This window comes from Aulonocara sp. 'chitande type north' Nkhata Bay, linkage group LG17, assembly GCF_057382095.1.
Source record: "Aulonocara sp. 'chitande type north' Nkhata Bay isolate Kocher_YH1m ecotype deep benthic linkage group LG17, A_spYH_male_GT1.1, whole genome shotgun sequence".
NCBI classification, from domain to species: Eukaryota; Metazoa; Chordata; class Actinopteri; order Cichliformes; family Cichlidae; genus Aulonocara; species Aulonocara sp. 'chitande type north' Nkhata Bay.
In genome coordinates this window covers 17,477,876-17,496,562 of record NC_141360.1, presented here as the reverse complement: position 1 = coordinate 17,496,562, position 18,687 = coordinate 17,477,876, and the positions used below count along the sequence as shown (strand labels likewise).

At 39.6% G+C, this 18,687-nt stretch overlaps 1 protein-coding gene across 2 annotated transcripts in view; it reads right to left on the bottom strand.

Moving 5' to 3' along the window:
* Positions 1 to 18,687, bottom strand: part of arhgap39 (Rho GTPase activating protein 39) — a 74,253-nt gene that overhangs the window by 11,755 nt on the left and 43,811 nt on the right. The window contains exons 4-11 of one of the 2 annotated variants that reach the window (XM_086270226.1): positions 16,082 to 16,246; positions 12,790 to 12,975; positions 10,984 to 11,197; positions 5,347 to 5,420; positions 4,850 to 4,888; positions 4,175 to 4,374; positions 3,410 to 3,501; positions 3,084 to 3,253 (exon numbers count right to left, since the gene is read on the bottom strand). In XM_086270226.1, the coding sequence (XP_086126352.1) occupies positions 3,084 to 3,253; positions 3,410 to 3,501; positions 4,175 to 4,374; positions 4,850 to 4,888; positions 5,347 to 5,420; positions 10,984 to 11,197; positions 12,790 to 12,975; positions 16,082 to 16,246 (1,140 nt within the window). The remainder of the gene's footprint in view (positions 1 to 3,083; positions 3,254 to 3,409; positions 3,502 to 4,174; positions 4,375 to 4,849; positions 4,889 to 5,346; positions 5,421 to 10,983; positions 11,198 to 12,789; positions 12,976 to 16,081; positions 16,247 to 18,687) is intronic. The other variant, XM_086270225.1, reaches the window with a different exon arrangement.

Below are 18,687 nucleotides of genomic sequence, written 5' to 3'. Positions count from 1 at the left end.
GAAGAGTGAAAGCAAAGCACGCTACAACTGCCAACATTTATGGGAACTTCTACAACAGATAGGGAAGAAGCTTCCGAAGAATATTTGATTTCTATTGTAGACAGAACGCCACGGGTGTTTTTAGCTGTTACATCTGCCAAAGGTGGAAACTTTGATGAGTCAGAAGTTTAAAAAACATTTTGGTTTATAAATTGATTTCTTTTTTAACTCCAACTGCTTATTTGTACGATGCTTTCATTTCAGAGTGCAATGAGACATTAAACTCCATAATTTTTTAATTAAAACCTAGAAACCTGGAAACCTTTTACCAGTAGTGTATATGATCATATTTAAGACTGAAACAATAATTAATGGTAGGACTTCTTTGAGCAGTCTTGTGGGAATGAGGTCTAAAAGACTCATTGATGGTTAGGAGGAAGTAATGACTGAAGTTAATTCAGAAAGATCAAGAGGAGAAAGAGTCTAAATACATATCAATGGTACCGAAAGTAGCTGGACATAATGTTACATCAGTAAGATGGTTATGAATATTTTTTTATTTAATGTTTAAAATTTTATATCTCTGACTCTCTCGCACCTGGAATCATCCGTCCCTCTTCTTCACCATTTGGTGTTTCTTTTTGGTTGAAAAGAAATACAAAACTCTCCATCCCTGTATTTATTTCACTGGTCTGAGAAAAATCACAATTTAAAAACAAATACCAGTTTCATTTGTCGTCTTCTGAACCAGATGGTTGGCTTGATGGTTTTGGAGAACAATCTTCTCCAAAAGTATCTGGTAATGCAGCGTCCCTTCTGTGTTTAGGGGCTCTTGTTAACAGCATTCTGTGAGATTTCCTTAACTACTTCACCTTCACCTATCTCAGTGACATCTTGATCTTCTCAGAGTCAGTCCAGGAACATGAAAGCCTTGTCTGACAAGTGCTTCAACAACTTCTTGGGAACAAGTTCTACGTTAAAGGTGAGAAGTGCGAGTTCCACGCAGAACTTTTGTCATTGCTTGGTTTCATTGTGAAGAAAGGACAAATAAAGGCTGATCCAACAACAGAGGCAGTAGTTCTCCCATCTTTACTTCTAAGAAACACTCTCTCTCTAAGGTACTTTTTATACCCAGTCATAATACTGATGATTAACTTGATTACTTGCAAATGTTCATCCTTTCTAGTATAACATACCCCTGTGCCAACCTTCTTGAGGTGTGTTGCTGCCATTACATTCACAATTAGCTAATATCTTTATTAAAAGTGAAAAACGTGTCTAAGTTTGAACATTTGATATATTTTATATGTTCTATTGTGAATAAAATATGGGTTTATAAAATTTGCAAATCATTGCATTCTGTTTTTATTTATTTCACACAGCATCCAAACCTTTGTGGATGTGGGGTTGAAGTATAAGTAGTGCTAACATGTCTCTATTCAGGTCATAGTAGTCTAAGGAGTCTAAGGAGCTTGGAAAGAAAGCAACTTCTTTAAATTACTTGAAGACGTTTCACCTCTCACGCTTCAGTTATAAAGTCCCAGGTATTTAAATCCTAGTTAGGGTTCAAATATACGGACTACAGAAACCACCCATGCTTTAACTTGAGATGCAATCCGGACTGCTTCCCAAGAGATTGCACCTTGAGTCTACAGTCAAGGGACAAGAGCTGAGGCAGATCTTATAGAGAGCAAAGTAAGTAAGTATGAAGAGCACTCCAAAGTGAGATCAACCTGACCCTGCAGGAACTCACAAAACTTCTACCTTCTCCCATTTCATAAGAGGTTTGTGGACAAGGTATAGTTGGCACAACACACGAAAGAGAAAGAAAGACAACTCCAGAAATTCCAACACTCCAAACCAAAACTTACTACTTTCAATTAATGCCCAGACTAAAACGGAAAGACTTCACAACCAAAGACAGCCAGGTACGTCAAGCACAACTTATCAAGCTCAGCTTTACAAATCTGATAATTTTACCATCCAAAAACCTTTCTGTGCGCACAAATGTCTGTGCAGATAACCATTTGTAAATCTTAGTTTACGCTTGTGGATCATATCGTACACATTTGCAACCCTTTTGAGGCAAGTTGTGTATAAATGACCAGTATTTATTCAGGTTTGGGCATACATATTTTTAAAATGGTTTCATATGTGGTCAAATTGCTTTGTATTTGAGTCTGAATTGAAGCACATGCTTGTGAGTCTTCAAAAGTTAAACACAAATCACTGCACGCGTTCATAAATCTTCATTTATGTTTGTGGACCATACTGTACATATTTGTAACCCTTTTAAAACACCTTTCTCTTCTATCTGCCAGAACGAAACGTGTACGGGACGGACAGGACTATAAATCCCACTTCAGCTGTACATCTGGAAAATGGTAAACGGTAAACGGACTGGTTGTTACACAACTTGCCTCATTCACCCATTCATACAAGCACTTTTTGCTATGCTTGTTCTATCTAAGTGTTTTCTATCTATCTACTATTTACACACATTCATACTCTGATGTATGCATCAGAGAAGAACTTGGGGTTAGTATCTTATTTGGCACTTTGACTGGAGCAGCCTGGGATCGAACCACCAACTTTACAATTAGCAGATGACCTGCTCTAAGTAAAAAGGTCAGTCTTGGGATGATGCAAAGGTTCAAATTTTGGATGGAGAAGACTGATGTTTTGACATAGAAGAAAAATAGACCACCTTTGAACAGAGTGGGTGGTTTATGCCATCAGCTGTCAGCCCCCTACAATTCAGTCTCGAGATCCCTTCCCAGGTGCCTAAACTCATGTTGCATGAGGTGATCTCAACAGGTCACATGACAGGGTGAGGCAAAGTCTCACACTGGTTTCACCTGAAACCAGTGTAATGACCCATACCTTTTTTCACACACTGGCAGATGTGCATGATTAATAGTAAGTCAGGTTAAGGGACAGTCCCCACTAGGTTTAAATCCCTGGGATTTTCCACCATTTGGTTTTAGAAATTAAGAAGCCTCTTCGATGAGAGGTGGAATGTGTTCAAGAAATGTTAAAAAGTCCACTCGCTTTCTTTCCAGCTCCTTAGACAAGCTGTGCTAACCTGTGCATATTTGTGTTACCTGTAGGAATCGAATGAGATAGCAGAGCACCAGTTTGTTGATATGTGGCAGGCCCAGCACCACACCGACAGCTGCTTCTGGGTTGTCATAGTGAGTGATACACTCCTCATAAAACTCGTGAGGGATAAGCGGTTCTTCGAGCTCCCTGTACCAAAGTTTCAGCAGAGAGGCTGCAGATACAGAAGAGGACACCAAGTGAGACTTCTAAGAAAGCACTTATTCAGGAATGAAAGTCATTTGAACATCTCATACTACTGCAGGCGGATCATATCTGGGCTGCAGAGACACAGTGTTCAGTAGCACTATTCAACAGTGTGTATGTGTACCAGGAATGTGTGGGTCTTCCAGTCCTGTAGGGATTTTCCATTGATCCACTTGCAGCTTGAGGGCATTGACTTCATCTATGTCCCCTGGTACTCTGGAGATCAAATATCACAGGATATTTACACTTCCGGCCCTCTTCTTATGCTACATAGTTGTTTTGCATAAAGAGTGTGAGAACCAGAAACACAAGGATGTACAAGAGCTTCATCTCAGACATGCAGAAAGCAGATACAACACACACAACCTGCTGACCACATAACTGCTCACAAAGACTTGTAGCAACTCTTATAAAAACACAAATGTTTCTTCATCATTTTTGAAATGCATTAAAAATATGTTGAAAACTGACACATAATTGTGGCTAGAAGAGAAATCTGATATCCAAATGTATGTATTAAAAGATTATATGTCATTAACTTGCCCAACTTTGCACTTCTTTCCTTTGAGTTTTAAACTGACTGTTTGTCAGCCCTTAAAACTTAACCTGGTTGCAAACGTGGTTGCAACATGATGCAACATGACAAGCTCCACATTTTGACCAAGACTTATGTACTTTAAGAGCATGTGACCAAGAAATTATTTATAGTAAGATTTTGCATGGTTCCACTAACTAATGACACATTAAATAGTCATTAAATGCTTCACAGAATTTAATGTCTGTAAAGCATTAATTTTATTTTGTTTCATTTTTTTCCCCTCACATCTGTTTTCATACTGTGCAGTCTTCTATCATCTATTTGGTCCCATTAGCTCCCTTCCTCACTCACCTGAAAATGCCTTCTGTTTGGTCTCCATTGAGACACAGAACCTCTTCAGAGAGGCGAGTCTGTACCCATGGCAATTGGCGGTCTGGATATCGCTCCTTCTGGAGTGCCATGACCTCCTCAAGGGAGGACCCAAACATGGAAGGGTTGAAGATGGCGTTCCTGGCATGCTTGATTTCCTCTATGCAGGGTTTCTGCACACCCTGAAAAAGTGTGACAGAAACGCACACACAGACACACACAGATAAGTTACTGCAGGGCAGCTGAGGCAGAGCTGAGAGCATTTTGAGTACTAAAGGAACATTCAAAAGTATCAAGTATTAAGATGTCAGTGAAAAAAATCCACAAATATAGTTAAACAGTACTTGAGCGATTATGGATTTTGGCGATCTCTACACGTCAACCATGGGAACATACTTTCTTCTCGCATGAGTTTACTTTCTAACTCTCGTCTGGATTATTTCCTAGTCAGCAGCTCACTGTTGAGTGACATTTCAGACACTGAAATACACCTTATACCTGTCAAGGATCATGCTCCCTTGTCTTTAATTCTAATACATAAGTAGGTCATTCAGCCAAGTAAAAACTGGAAATTTAACACATTATTGCTTATAAATGAAGATATTATTAAATATTTTAAAAAAGAGTGGGCTTTATATTTAGACTATAATGACCTGCCTGGAACATCAGTATGTGGTCTCTGGGAGGCAGGAAAAGCTGTGATGAGAGGAAAAATAAGTTCATTCTCATCTCATCAGAAAACAAATATATATTCACCACAGATGAGCTCATCTAAACACAAAACTGATCTGTTTCTTGATAACATAGCCCTTCCAAAATTATTAGACATTAGGTTATAGCGATCAAGGGTATAAAATGTGTAATAAACCTTCTTAAGAGCTTTAGATTATTAAATAAACTGGCTGAAATGTACAGTTCTTCCAATTGCTCCTTCCATTTCTTCCTCATTAATAGTCAGGTATTGTTTCTCCTAGGCTTACAGATTTAAATACACTAAACTACATACTACATATTTATGAATATATTTATACTCATAAATATCATGTCTACATGTTCTTCTTTTGCAGGCTGCATCACTGAAATGAACATTTGTGTCAATAAAGACTAGGTTGAAAAGGGGAAGTAAAAACATGTGGACAGATGGCGCTCCGTACCTTCTTGGCTCCAGTGAGTGCAGCTTTTGTCAGTTTCCTGTAGCAGTATTTAGCATAACTGCTAATGGCCACACCTTGAGCAACAGAAAAAGACAACATATTAACAACATTAGGAGACTGTTTTAGTTGTCTTAAATTGATTCATTAGCACGACAACAACTCAAACATTCTTCCAATCTGTGGAGATTCTGTATCTCACGATGTCAATCACTGGTGTTGGATTACCATTTTGTAGATTTGATTATGGCGCTTTGGCTGTTGCCATCTGAGATTTGAAGTAGGAAGTGTCCATATGTGGATGACAAGGTGGAGCTGGTGAATAAGGCTTCAATGCTCAAGCCAGCGCTCAATATATGTACATCAATGATAATTTGCTTCGGAGAACCACTTCTAATTTCAATAATTGCTTAGGCAATGGCAGCAACTATTACTGTGTTTTGAAAAAGCAAAATGAAATAAAAACTTAGTACAACAACAGTAATTGTAATCTCTGACTAAAAGAGAGATGGAGCATCAGTTGTTTATGAGAGACTTTAAAAATAGTGCTGAAAGTAAATCTGACAGCCATAGTGACTGTCTGTATTTTGTTGCAATTTACAAGAGGTCACCCAAGGGAAATAGCACAAGAAGTTATACTCAAGCTAAGGCTTTGTTACAGGAACATTTTGGAAATGGATCGTCAATGAAACCGAGCTCGTTAAATCAGAGGACGTTAAGGTACTTCAGGACTACAGTTTACTTCTTAGAGAAACGGTAAATGTTAAAAGAACTGATTCCTACTATGGTGCCAAAAAATGTTTGCCCCCTTCCTGATTTCCTAGTGTTTTGCATATTTGTCACACTTACATGTTTCAGATTATAACCCAAGTAAATACAAAATGCAGTGTTTAAATGATGATTTCATTGATTAAAGGAGAAAAGTTCTGCAAACCTGACTGGTCCTGTGTAAAAATAGTAATTGAGTTCAGTTTCACTAAACACACCTGATTACTGGCAGAGCTGTTAAATCAAGAAAACACCTAAATAGATCCTGTCTGACAAAGTGCGGCAGACTGAAAGATCTCAAAAAGCCAGACATCACGCCACAATCTAAAGAAACACCTGAGAAACAAGTCTGGAAAAGGTTATAAAGCCATTTCTAAAGCTGTGATGCTCCAGTGAGCCACGGTGACAGCCATTATACACCAGTGGAGAAAACCTGGAACCATGCCTGTAAATAAGGAAAACATTCCACATCAGAAGGATATTTGGCTTCATTTAAGACACATTCCCCTTCTAGAAATCGAGTCAGAGATTGAGTCACTGTTAGGGGTAAATGTACCAAAGGCACTGGAACCACTGAGTTTAAAAAAAGAGTAAAACATATTAACAAATTGAAAGTACATAATGTTTGTCTGTGAGATGGTTATGAATATTTTTCCAAAGGTATCCAGAGTCGCATGTAGTGAAAATGTAAAGCTATTGCTTCACTCGTCTACGTTCATCTGAAGAGGAAAAAATTTCCACGGGACTTTTAAACCAAAGGTATTCACAGTTTTACTTAACCAAGCCAACACGAATGCAATAAAATAACTTTCATTACCCATGAATTTACTTATTAAATAACTAATTACACAAAATAAGTTTGACAGTAAATATAAATACTGAAATATATGTACTATATTAACTTGGCTCCCACACCACCTCTGTGTAATTCATTATTGTACATTTAAACATTTTTAGGAAATGATCAGACAAAAGAGGAAGGTTAAGAAAGATCCTTTATTCCGACCATAGCACACGGACTTGGAGATAAAAGGATTCAAAGGGTTTGCATAGCAAGTGGCTGTAGACAAATTGGCACTTGATGATGGGACATTATGGTATATCCCTCACAATAGTGCTGAACTCATGCAGAGGCTAGATCTCACTAGCTCTTTGACAAAAGTTGCAACCAGAGCTTGGACAACATTATTGAAGCACTGTTGAATCATCTGGACGGAGAACAAAACAAAAGGCAGTCTACATCCAAAGAGGAACTTTAGAATATCCTTAAAGAATCGTGCAGAACAATTTATGAGGACTACTAATAGAGATTAGAAGAATGCTTGACCAAATGAGTTCATGTTGTGTTGCAGAATAAAAGTGGTTATACCAAATGATTTACTTTCATACTACATAGAATTTTACATATTCAGTTTTAGGCTTGTACACTGTATTTCCTTGGATATTTGGTAAACATTATGGAAACCATTTGTGGATATAGACATGTAAAAACACAATGACTACTTAATTCAACTCAATTTTATTTCTGTAACTCTAAATCAAAAACAGTTGGCCCAAGTTACTCTATACTGTTCATGGGACCCAGCTGGACGCATCCCAAAGAGACGACATGGGCCCAACATCCCGTAGGCCTGTCACTCACAGGGGGCATCATAGCGGCAGCCAAGAGTGGAGGCCTTGGCGGACCAATCCCCTCCTATTGAGGCTGGTAATCGAGACATGGAACGCCACCTCTCTGGTGGGGATGGACCCTGAGCTAGTGCATGAGGTTGAGAGATACCGGGTAGATGTAGTCAGGCTCACCTCATTGAATGTCTTGGAACAAGCCTCCTTGAGAAAGGCTTGACTCCCGAAGGCTCTGGATGTTGTAGGAATGTCATGTTTGACACTCCTCTGTAACATTGTGTGGAGATCTGGAGTGGTGTCTCAGGATTTTCAGACTGGGATGGTGAATGCCATCTTTAAGAAAGCGGATTGGAGGATGTGCTTCAACTAGGCCAGGGTATTGGAAAGGACAATATGTCTGTTAGAACAACCCCAGATCCAGGACAACAATGCAGTTTCCATCCTAGTAGTGGAACCATGGGCCAGCTCTTTATCCTCTCAAGGATGTTTCAGCGTGAATATATGTGGAAGTTTGTCCAACCAATCTACGTGTGCTTTGTATGCTTGTGGAGGGCGCTGTAGGAGTATGGGGTGTCTGGCCTGTTCTTATGAGCCATTCCATGTCCATGTACAACCGCAGCGAAAGCTTGATCCCTTATTGCCAGCAATCTGTTAGACTAATTTACAGTGGGAGACTGCTCTTTGTCACTTTTGTTCACAACATTTATGGACAGTATTTCTAGGTATAACCAAGTAGCGGCCACAGAATCTCATCTCTGCTTTTTGTAGATGACGTGGATGACTCCTTTTTAATGTATATGTCAAAGTCAGCAGAAAGGTATTAAATCACCACTTGGTACTTGTTTTAGTCAAATATCTTCACCAAAAATAAAATGATTCTATAGAATTTAATTATTTCTTTGGATTGTGAGTTATGTAGATGTCTGTTGGAACTGTCTGGTGATAGAATCTCCTCCAATAACAATAGAATAGAATAGAATAGTCATTTATTGTCATTGTACATGTACAAGAAATTGTGAGTGCTTCACACCAAGTGTGCTAGAATAAAATATAAAAGCAGGAATAAATAACACCTGAAGGTGGAGACAGATTCCACCTGTTCTCCATTTACAATGACAGGGGAGTGGACCTGTCACTGCCTCCTGAAGTCCATTATGAGTTCTTTTGTTTTAAAGACATTGAGCTTCAGGTTGTTTTCTGAGCACCAGTGGGACAAATTCTCTCGCTCCGCCCTGTACGCTGTCTCAACTCCAGTTGGTTAGGAAATCCTGTGATCCAGGAGCAGGTGGCAGGGGGGATGTTGAGGTGGTCCAGTTTGTTGGTAAGGATGTCTGGGATGATGGTGTTGAATGCCGAGCTGTAGTCCATGAAGAGCATCCTCACTTAATTCTTCCTGTCATCCTCCGTAGACTGATTTGGTCTGTAAACAAACTGGTAGAGATCGAGATAGGGCAGTAGGCAGCATGTGCTGAGAGACTATCCGCCTCAAACACTGGTGAGGGCTTGAATGCCTCTTCACACCTGGCGGGAGTTGTTGTCAGTGAGGAAGCCCTCTATACTCCTCCTGCAGGCCTTCTTTGGCCCGTTTGATGCTCCTCCTCCTCAGGTTGTCCCTGGCAGTGATGTACAGAGAACGGTCCCTCAGCATGAAGGCTGAGTTACGAGATCAGAGCATGTACTTCACTCGTGATCCAAGATTTTTGGTTAGGAAAAACCTAGGTGGTTCAGTGACCTGGGTGCTTGGAGAGGTTTGTTTCCTAAGGGAGGTGGAGACAGGGAAGAGAGATGGTCAGATTGTCCTAGGTGGAGGAGGGGTGTCGGATTTTAGGCCCACTTGATGTTATTCTACACATGGTCCACTGTCCTGTCCCCTCTGCTCATGTACACTTAACATGTTGGTGGAATTTGGGGAGTACTGATTTTAAATATGTCTTATTAACGTCCCCTGCAACAACATTGCCTTTTTTAATGTTTTTCCATCTGCCCCATAAACCAGCTCCCTTTTGTTAAATTGAGTTCTGCCTGCGCTGTCTGCATCTGGTCCTCCCTTAAAACACACGCCAGTGATCGTGACACCATTAGCTTGCGAGGTAGATAGAAGCGTCTGCACTGACTGGACATGGCCTCTAAGTACGGTTAGGAGTGACTGTCTATAATTCTACTGTTGGCATCAGTTATGAAGTACATAAGGACAGAACGCTCCGCCCCTTCCCTTACCAGATTCACTCCAGTCCTGGGGGTGTAGATTCCGGCCCGGTAACTCCACTGAGGCACTGGATTCAGTTACAATCAGCGGACAACACTCCTGGACAAAGCAGTTGTATTAAATCTCTGATTATAGCTCCTCCATTGTGTTTTTGAGAGATGCATTGGTTGTTTTTGCAGCTGGATGCGACAGCCAGCTCTGCATCCCCACTTTTATTTTATCTTCTCGCTTGCTGTTCCTGACAACAACCCACGAAACACCCGATGGTCTTACAATCTCAGGTGGGAGACTTTCATTCCAATCTAAAGTCCAGACTGAGGTTGAGGCCAGTGCCAGTTCTTAACAAGTGGAAGTGATCAGTGCTTTGCAGGACGACGCAACGAAAAGGCATAAGAGTATGAGTAAAAGCAATTGATTTGTGTAGCGAAATAACTATCCCTCTTTGTCTAGAATTAAAATGAGCAGAGAAGATGTGGTTAAAGGTTTTTTTTTTTTATATCTGAGAGTCAGTTTACAATAAATGTAAACAATGTAAGCTTTAAGTTTATTTATGTGGCAGATGCTTTGAGTCTCTGCCTGTGTTCCAACACCACAGATATTCTAAGTTACAAAACTTGGCAATGTCATTATGAGAGATTGCAAATTTATAAAGTAGAGTAGAAAAAAAAATGTTTGTGCATGTGTGAATATATGTGTTTGTGTCTTGTGCCTGTATGTTGAGGGGATATAAATGAAAAATGTACGGAATAAGAGAAGTTTGTAAAAATCAAAAAGACAAGGAAAGACGAATGCTGTGTCAATTTCTTTTCAATGAAAAATTCCTGTGTTACTTTTACAAAATGCTTTGTCAATATCCATTTGCACCATGAAGTGCTGTCCCGTCAATCTTTAAGCATTTGGCTAAATACGAGTAAAGAGTGTAATTTATCCAAGTCTTTCCATCAAAAGCCACCTCAGTAAAATACCATCCAAGTGACTTGGTTCCAGACAGATCATGTGTCACTGGTACTAAATAGCAGAGATGTGTGTTGGACCCTCACCTTTGGTGTCATTCAGAGGGTCCATGTGTCGATAAATATAGCCCTCCAGGTAAGTGTGGAAACGGGGTGTTGGGGGAAAGAAAGCTAGACAGATGGCCATCAATTCCCAGCCTCGCTCTAGGCTGTCGTAGCGGAAGTTCTCTGTAGTTTGACGACACAGCTGGATGTAGAGCTCATCACGCAAACCCTGATTACTCCACCCACGCACCACAACCTGACAGACAGGCAGAGGACCATGTAACATTAAAAAATTTGAGGTCATTTGAACTTTTCTGTCCAACTGATTTACCTCAATTCTGCAAAAATTGGAATGGTGCGTAAAATGTATATGAAAACACAATGCAATGATTTGCAGCTGTCATAAATATTTTATGCACAATAGAACAAAGACATATCAAGTATCGGAAATCAGAAGATGCACCATTGTAAGAAAAAATAAGGTCATTTTGTATTAGGTGGCAGCAACATGTCTCAAAAAAGTTGGTACAGAGCCATGTTTAAAACTTTGTTGCGCCAGATGTTTTCAGTTAGTGAAACAAATCCAGTATGCAGTTTATCATTGTCTTGCTGAAATATACAAGGCTTTTCTTGGCAAATATGTTGTCTGGATGTGAGTGTTCCATAGGCAGGGTGCAGGATTTTGAACTGAATGTTAATAACAGGCCAGATGGTCTCTCTCCTATTTAATGCAGAGGATGCGGTATCTTTGTTTTTAAGAATTTCAAAGGTTGATTCGTCTGACCACAGAACAGTCTTCTACTTAGCCCAGTCCATTTTAAAAGGACCCTTAGCCCAGAGAACATCGCATCACATCTTTGCATAATAAACCTTTAACCTGCATTTGTGAATATCACAGGAATGTTCACAGACAAAGATTTCTCAAAGTGTTTCCGAGCCTGCAGTCATTTCCATGAGAGAATAATGACTGTTTTCAATATAGTGCCACCACAGGGCCTAAATAACACAGGGACCCAATACTGGTTTTTCGACTTCATATTTTCTGAATCTTTTGATGATATTTTGTTCTGTAGATAACGAAATATTCAAGTTTTTTTTTAACTCAATTTTACATTAAGGAACATTATTGTGCCTCTTTTTATAGTCTTTATAAACCAAGTCGTGTTACTGACCTGTTGACAATTAACCAAATTAGCTAATATTTTAATGAAATAGTAAAATGTCTCACTTTAAACATTTGCTAAAATACTGTGCAAAAGTCACGATCCACCCCTCATTTCTTTTTATGTTGGTAGGAAAATGGGAAATGGAACAGTGCTCTATTGAACTCTATAAAACATATAATACAGTATAAGGTAAAGGGTACGAACAGAGTTTCTAAACTTGAAATGAGCTTGAAAGTCAATATTTGGCATGACCGCCTTTATTGTTCAGTACAGCCTGAACTGTCTTGAGGAAGCTTTCTTGTAATTTCTTTAAGCAGTCTTCAAGACAAGTTCTCGGTTTTCGTGTAAAACTTCCCACAGCTATTCTTTCTTTGGCTGACTTGTTCTATTCTATGATTCTGATGATGATTAGAAATAAAAATGATCCTTTATTCCATTAAAAGTCTGAATGTTTCAGGTCACTGGATATTTTTTTCATATTATCCTTCTTTAGTGTAAATAGGGTTGTTGGCCTTCCAGTTCTTCTTGTGGCCTATATTTGGCCAGTTTACTCATTTTTTAAACAGCACAGTGGCTGTGTACACACTGTACCAAACTTCTGGACTCAGTGTCAGTTTTCTAGTGAAGGTGCTGAAATAAAATTATTTATAAGGACATAATGAGAAAGTTAGGAAAAACTCACCTCCAGAGCCACAGAAAGGGGGTCGGCCTTGGAGCGACGGTCTCCCATGTAGGTCTGGATGAGTTTAAAGATCTCGACTGCCTCCTTTTTCACGCTGCGGTCTGAAGTCACAATCATGGGCTTCTTGATAGGCTCACTGCTCCAGGCCAACATGTTGGCAATAGAGACCTTTCTTCTAAAAAGACCCTGAGGAAAGAAATCAGGGATTGAGAGAAATATAAAGTTGTTTAAGTGACACAGAAACAGATGCTAAGAGAGTAACTGACATTTAATTAACCTTGTCTCAGCAGAGAATTATGGCTGCCATTCCCTGAGCATCTTCCTGAAGTCTCTTCTTGTTAAAAGGATTTCTTCTGCACTACTGTCACCAAATACTTGTTAATGGGGATCATCTTAAATTCATTAAGGTCTTTTTTTTACAGTATATAGCCATTGAAGAACCCGTTGCTATGAACTGACATTGTATAAATTAAATTTTTATTTAATTTAATTATAGTTGTACATTTTCCCTTTTCTGTTGAAAATATTACATATTCATAGCCCTAAAAGGCTTTGAGATATTTTTTAAGTTAAGTGAAAGGTAAAGATTATCAGTTTGGATATGATATGAGGTCATCACTCTTTCACTAAGTGTATAAACTACTGACAGTGCAAAGCTGAATATGCCTCTACTGAATATAGCAAGAAAGGTTGACCTTGGAGAAATTAGCATGTACTTTACATGACTACAGGCGTTTCATCAAGATATTGCTACCATTCACAAACACATTAAATCCATCTGGGTTAGACCTTCTAATTAACAACCTGGAAGCAAGCTTTAACCATCGGGGGAACAGATGGTTAAAACAGAAACAGATTGAAATCAAAATGACCGTTTCTGGAGAAACTGCAGGGGGATTGTTGTTACTGTCTGTTTCATTGTCCACTGTAGCAACTTACAGATTGCATTCATTATTAGGTATAAGAATTTAGCAAAAGCGGGGCTCAGGAAGGAACCGGCAGAAACACCAGAGGGTCCCAGCCCCTGGTAGTCTTGAGTTGTCACTCAAGACTGTAAGACCAGACTGACCAACCAGTGGACCGCCCAAAAACATATAACTCAGTGGCTTACACATGGATGCTGGAATGCCTTCGACATCAACATGACCTCAAGAGCCTTCATCAGGAATTCGATGGGGATGTGGCAAAAAACACTTGAGGTCAAATTCAACCCAAATACACAAGTCACCATCAAATGCAGGATATACTGAGGATCTGCCCTGTACCCACTGCTGTTCTGCATAGGCCTGAACCCCTTCAGTGAGACGATTAAACAAGACTGGCTTCTAATACCAACAACATCAAGCTAAATGCCAGGAGTTATTGAGACATCGATTCACTGACCCACACCACTGGGATCTGCAGCAGTGACATTGGAATGTCATTCAGACTGGAGAAGTGCAGTTGATAGTAACAAAGTGGGATAACAAGCTGGTCAAAGGAGGAGACACAAGCTGCTGACATCAAGACAACAAAGGTCCTTTGCTGTTCCTAGGACTGCGCTCTTCTGGACAAGGATCTCTGATGTTGTTCCTGGGATCTGCTGGAGCCACTCGCCTAGCTTGGGAGTCACCGCACCTAGCGCTCCAATTACCACTTGTAGGTACAGGTACCACTGTTACCTCCACCCTCCACATCTTCTCCAGTTCTTCTCTGAGCCCTTGGTACTTCTCAAGCTTTTTGCGTTCTTTCTTCCTGATGTTGCTGTCATTCAGTATCGCTACATCTATCACTACGGTCGTCTTCTTCTGCTTGTTAATCCACCACTATGTCTGGCTGGTGAGCCACCACCATTTTGTCTGTATCTGGAAGTCCCACAGGATCTTAGCTCGGTCATTCTCCACCACCTCCAATTTTGACCTCGGGACTTCCAGGCCATACTCGGCACAGATGTTTCAGTACACTATGCCGGCCACTTGGTCATGGCGTTCCATGTATGCCCTGCTAGCATCTTGCATCCTGCTGTTAAGTGCTGGATTGTCTCAGGGGCATCTTTACACAGCCTGCACTTGTGTGATAGCCTCTATGGATCTTGTGCTCAGAGCTTGTTCCTGTGCTGCCATGATTAGTGCCTCTGTGCTGTCTTTCAGTCCAGCTTTTTGCAACCACTGGTAGGATTTCTGGATGTCAGCTACTTCCTCTATCTGCTGGTGGTACATACCATGCAGGGGTCTATCTTTTCATGTTGGTTCCTCCTCTTCTTTCTTGGGTTTCTGCTGCCTGGGCATAGGCGTTCTTACCTACAGATAGGATCTTGTTCTTACTGTTCAGCTGACTTCTTAGAACTTGCCTGATCCTCTGCAGGAGATTGCTCCGTTCCGTAGTAATAAAACCAGTGAACAAGTCCGTAGCCAGTCTTGTCAATGATCTCACTGAGAGGGCTCAGGCTTATACAGAATAGGAGTGGGGACAGTGCATTTCCTTGGTAGATCCAGCATTTGATGGCAACTCGTGCTATGGGCTTGAAGATGGCTTCTAGTGTTGTATGTCACAAGTTCCTGATGAAGGCTCTGAGGGTCAGCCTAGCCTTGCAGTCTCAGGCCACTGCTCTGTTTACCAGTACTCCTTCACTCCTTTGGTATTCCTCCCAATTCCTTTCTGTGCCTTGCTCGGGTATCAAAAAATCCATAGGTTGCACATCCTCTTCAAGTAACCCCTTCTGCTGGGGTTACTTGTGTAGTAGCATTCCAACAATGTCTTGTGTTTATCTCTTGCCCACTTGTGCCTTCATGTTCCAGCAGCACACTTCTCATTAGTGTGTCCTGGTTCGTCAACACCTGACCTAACCTTTTGAAACCAGGCAAGTCCGAGTCGGTATGTCTTCGTTTGTATGTGAAGTATGATTTATTAGCATAGGGGGTGTAGCCTAGAGACCCTTTCTGAATACAGACACCCCCAACCTGAAGATCCAAAGGTGTGTCTACGCTTTGGGTAGATAATTACTGTCTATTTATTATAATAAAACCTTTTTACTGTCAGTATGTGACACCATCAACAGAATCATTTAAATCAACAGTGTTATTAATGCAATGCTGTTATTACAGTCTTACTATAATGTTAATTGACTGTTAATTTATTTGTTTCACATGCATAGAAATTAATTAATTAAAAAGCATGAAACTTCCTTTAGAGATCTTGAAAACAGACCATTAGAATAAAGTATAGGATACATAAAGCGTTTTTATACAGTAGAGATATCAGGTTCAGAATCACTAAAAGGAAACAGGCTTGTGTTTTATATTTTTGTGAATACCTGTGTGTGTTTATTGAAGTGCTTGGATGCCCAGTTCTCAATGTCGGTCTCCGAGGACGGCTTCCTCAGGGTGAACTCTGGGAAAATGCCACAGCTGGCGCTAGGCATCATATTCCTTGCATTTCGACTGGCTTCAAATTGGGCACAAGCTCCGAGGTCCTCTGACTTAAAGTTGGACAAACAGAGAGGGAGTGAGGAAACAGACAATTAATCTTGTGCCGCAAAACATTTATAAAGTTTCTTTAGCACTTACTAACACTCAGGTAGCAAATTCAAGACTGACATTTTAATTTGTCAATATTGGCAAGGTTATTTCAGAGCAACAAAGTCCAGTCATTCTTTAGAAATAACAGCTTTGAACAAAAGAAAGATATTCAAAGGCATCATAGGTGTAAGAACCACTATGATTATGTTTGTTTGTATATCAATTAAAAAAAATTATATGGGTGTGGCATTAGAATTAAAGCAGGAAATTGATAAGGTTATCCAACTAAAACTAATCATTGAAATCTAATATTATGTTCTCTGAAATGTAAAAACATTGAAATAAACTTTTCTTCAAAAAAAATGCAAAGAATTAAATAAAATATACAGTACTGTATCAAAGTTCAGTATTGAATATTACATATTTTAAGTTATATACAAAGTGCCTCTGAATGGCGTTTGAAGCCAATTCTAAATTCCAAAGTAATTAAGCAACAAACAATTAAACGACAGTGTTTTCAGTTTCTACTATAAACACGTCAGTTTTTTCTTACACATTTGTAAACTGTACTTTCAACAATTAAAAAGCATGTTTTAAGGAGAAATATTCATGATCAACTGCCTTTTGAAGGAACAGGAGTCAGATGTAGTTTATAGTGCTTTACTATCTTAGTCCTGCAATAGTATAAATTAAACTGGAGAACACTAAGAATTTTATCAATAAAGATACAGTAAATAAAGACCTACTTTAAATAAAGATACGCTACAAATGATCTAAATACAGATGGTTTAAAAAAAAAATACAGTAACTGTAAAATATAGACAATATAGCAAATTGGTTATTGTAAATTCTAAAATAACGTCCTGCTGCCAGGAATTTGCTGTTGAATTTACAGCAAAGCTAATTTAAATTCACAGTGGTTGCTATAATTACCAATTAAATTTACAGTAAATTTACTGTTAATAAAATTTACTGTAGCTTTACTGTAAATAAAAATTATAGCAAACTGCAGTAAAATCCAGTTACAGCAATTTTATTGTAAATCAAATTACGAGGATGTAAAAAGTGTTTACAGTAAAGTTAATTGCACTTTTTACAGGAAATGATCACGCAGCTCCAGCTGCCATTAAATTTCTTTAAAATGTATGTGTGTCTGTCCTTATCCACTTAAGTCGGACAGAGGGGCGAGAGAGATTTTCACCTACCTGAGGCGCGCTCCTGTGCAATCCTTCAAGATCTTGGTTGTTTCTCAATATACATACTTGTGTATACCTGTATTCTTGTGGACTTGTGAAATGTCATCAGTTGCAGCCCAAGTACTACTCCAATTCAATTCAAGTCATGCAGGCTTAAAACATCCAGATGTTCTCACTTTGCTGAGCATGCACTGGGGGTGACCTTTGTGTGCTTGGTGCAGCCAAGTTTTTCAGAATGCATTTCATCCAAAATCAAAAGCGGCAATGACAGATGACGGCTGAAACTGTAAGGTTTGAAATATTATGGTATTAACAAGACAGTTCTAACATCTGACATGTTTGTTTCTGTTCAATATGCAGACTGAACTGTGCATGTCTAATGTTTTTATTAAGAGAGATGAAGTTTGTGTTTCAGTGATGTAATGACTGTGCCCGGAGGCATCCTTGTCAGATCCCCGACCCACCTCATTCAGCTCCTTTCAATGTGAAGGAGTAGTGGCTCTACTCTGAGCCCCTCCCGGATGACCAAACTCCTCACCCTATTTCTTAAGGGAGAGGTCAGACACCCTTTGGAGAAAGCTTATTTCTGCTGCTTGTTTCTGCAATTTTATTCTTTTGGAGAGCCCACGGAAAAAGACTTTTGGACTGCCTCAAAGAAATTCTGGCATACTGTCAGGCGACTCAGGACGGGAAAACAGTGCTCTACCTACACTGTGTATAGTGCGGGTGACTTGCTGCTGACTTCGACTAAGGATATTGTCAAGCGTAGAAGGAATAATTCGAAGTTAACATTCGGTTTCAAGAAAAAAGTCAAAATATGGACGTTATGTGTAGGCTGCTCTAGAAAATGCCTTATGTAGATGAGTTAGTGGAAGAAATTGATCAGCCATCTTACTGTCTTGTGATAAAACATACATCCTTTTCATTTAAAAAGTGTAACCATCGGTATCCCTGCATCTGTCCACTGCCAGCAACTTCATTTTATACAAATCAGGCCAACTCTTACATTTTTGTGCTTTTTGCTTCTGACCTGACGCAGCTTTCTGCACCATCCTTTCAACATCCTTATACTTATCACCACACTGTGTTTGCTAAAAAAGGAAATAATTTCCTTTCTTGCAACGAAAAGTACGATTTTACTAACTTATCTACACAAGGCATTTTAAAGGGGGTATATGGTTGTTCCAAGAAAGACTGCCTTGAAA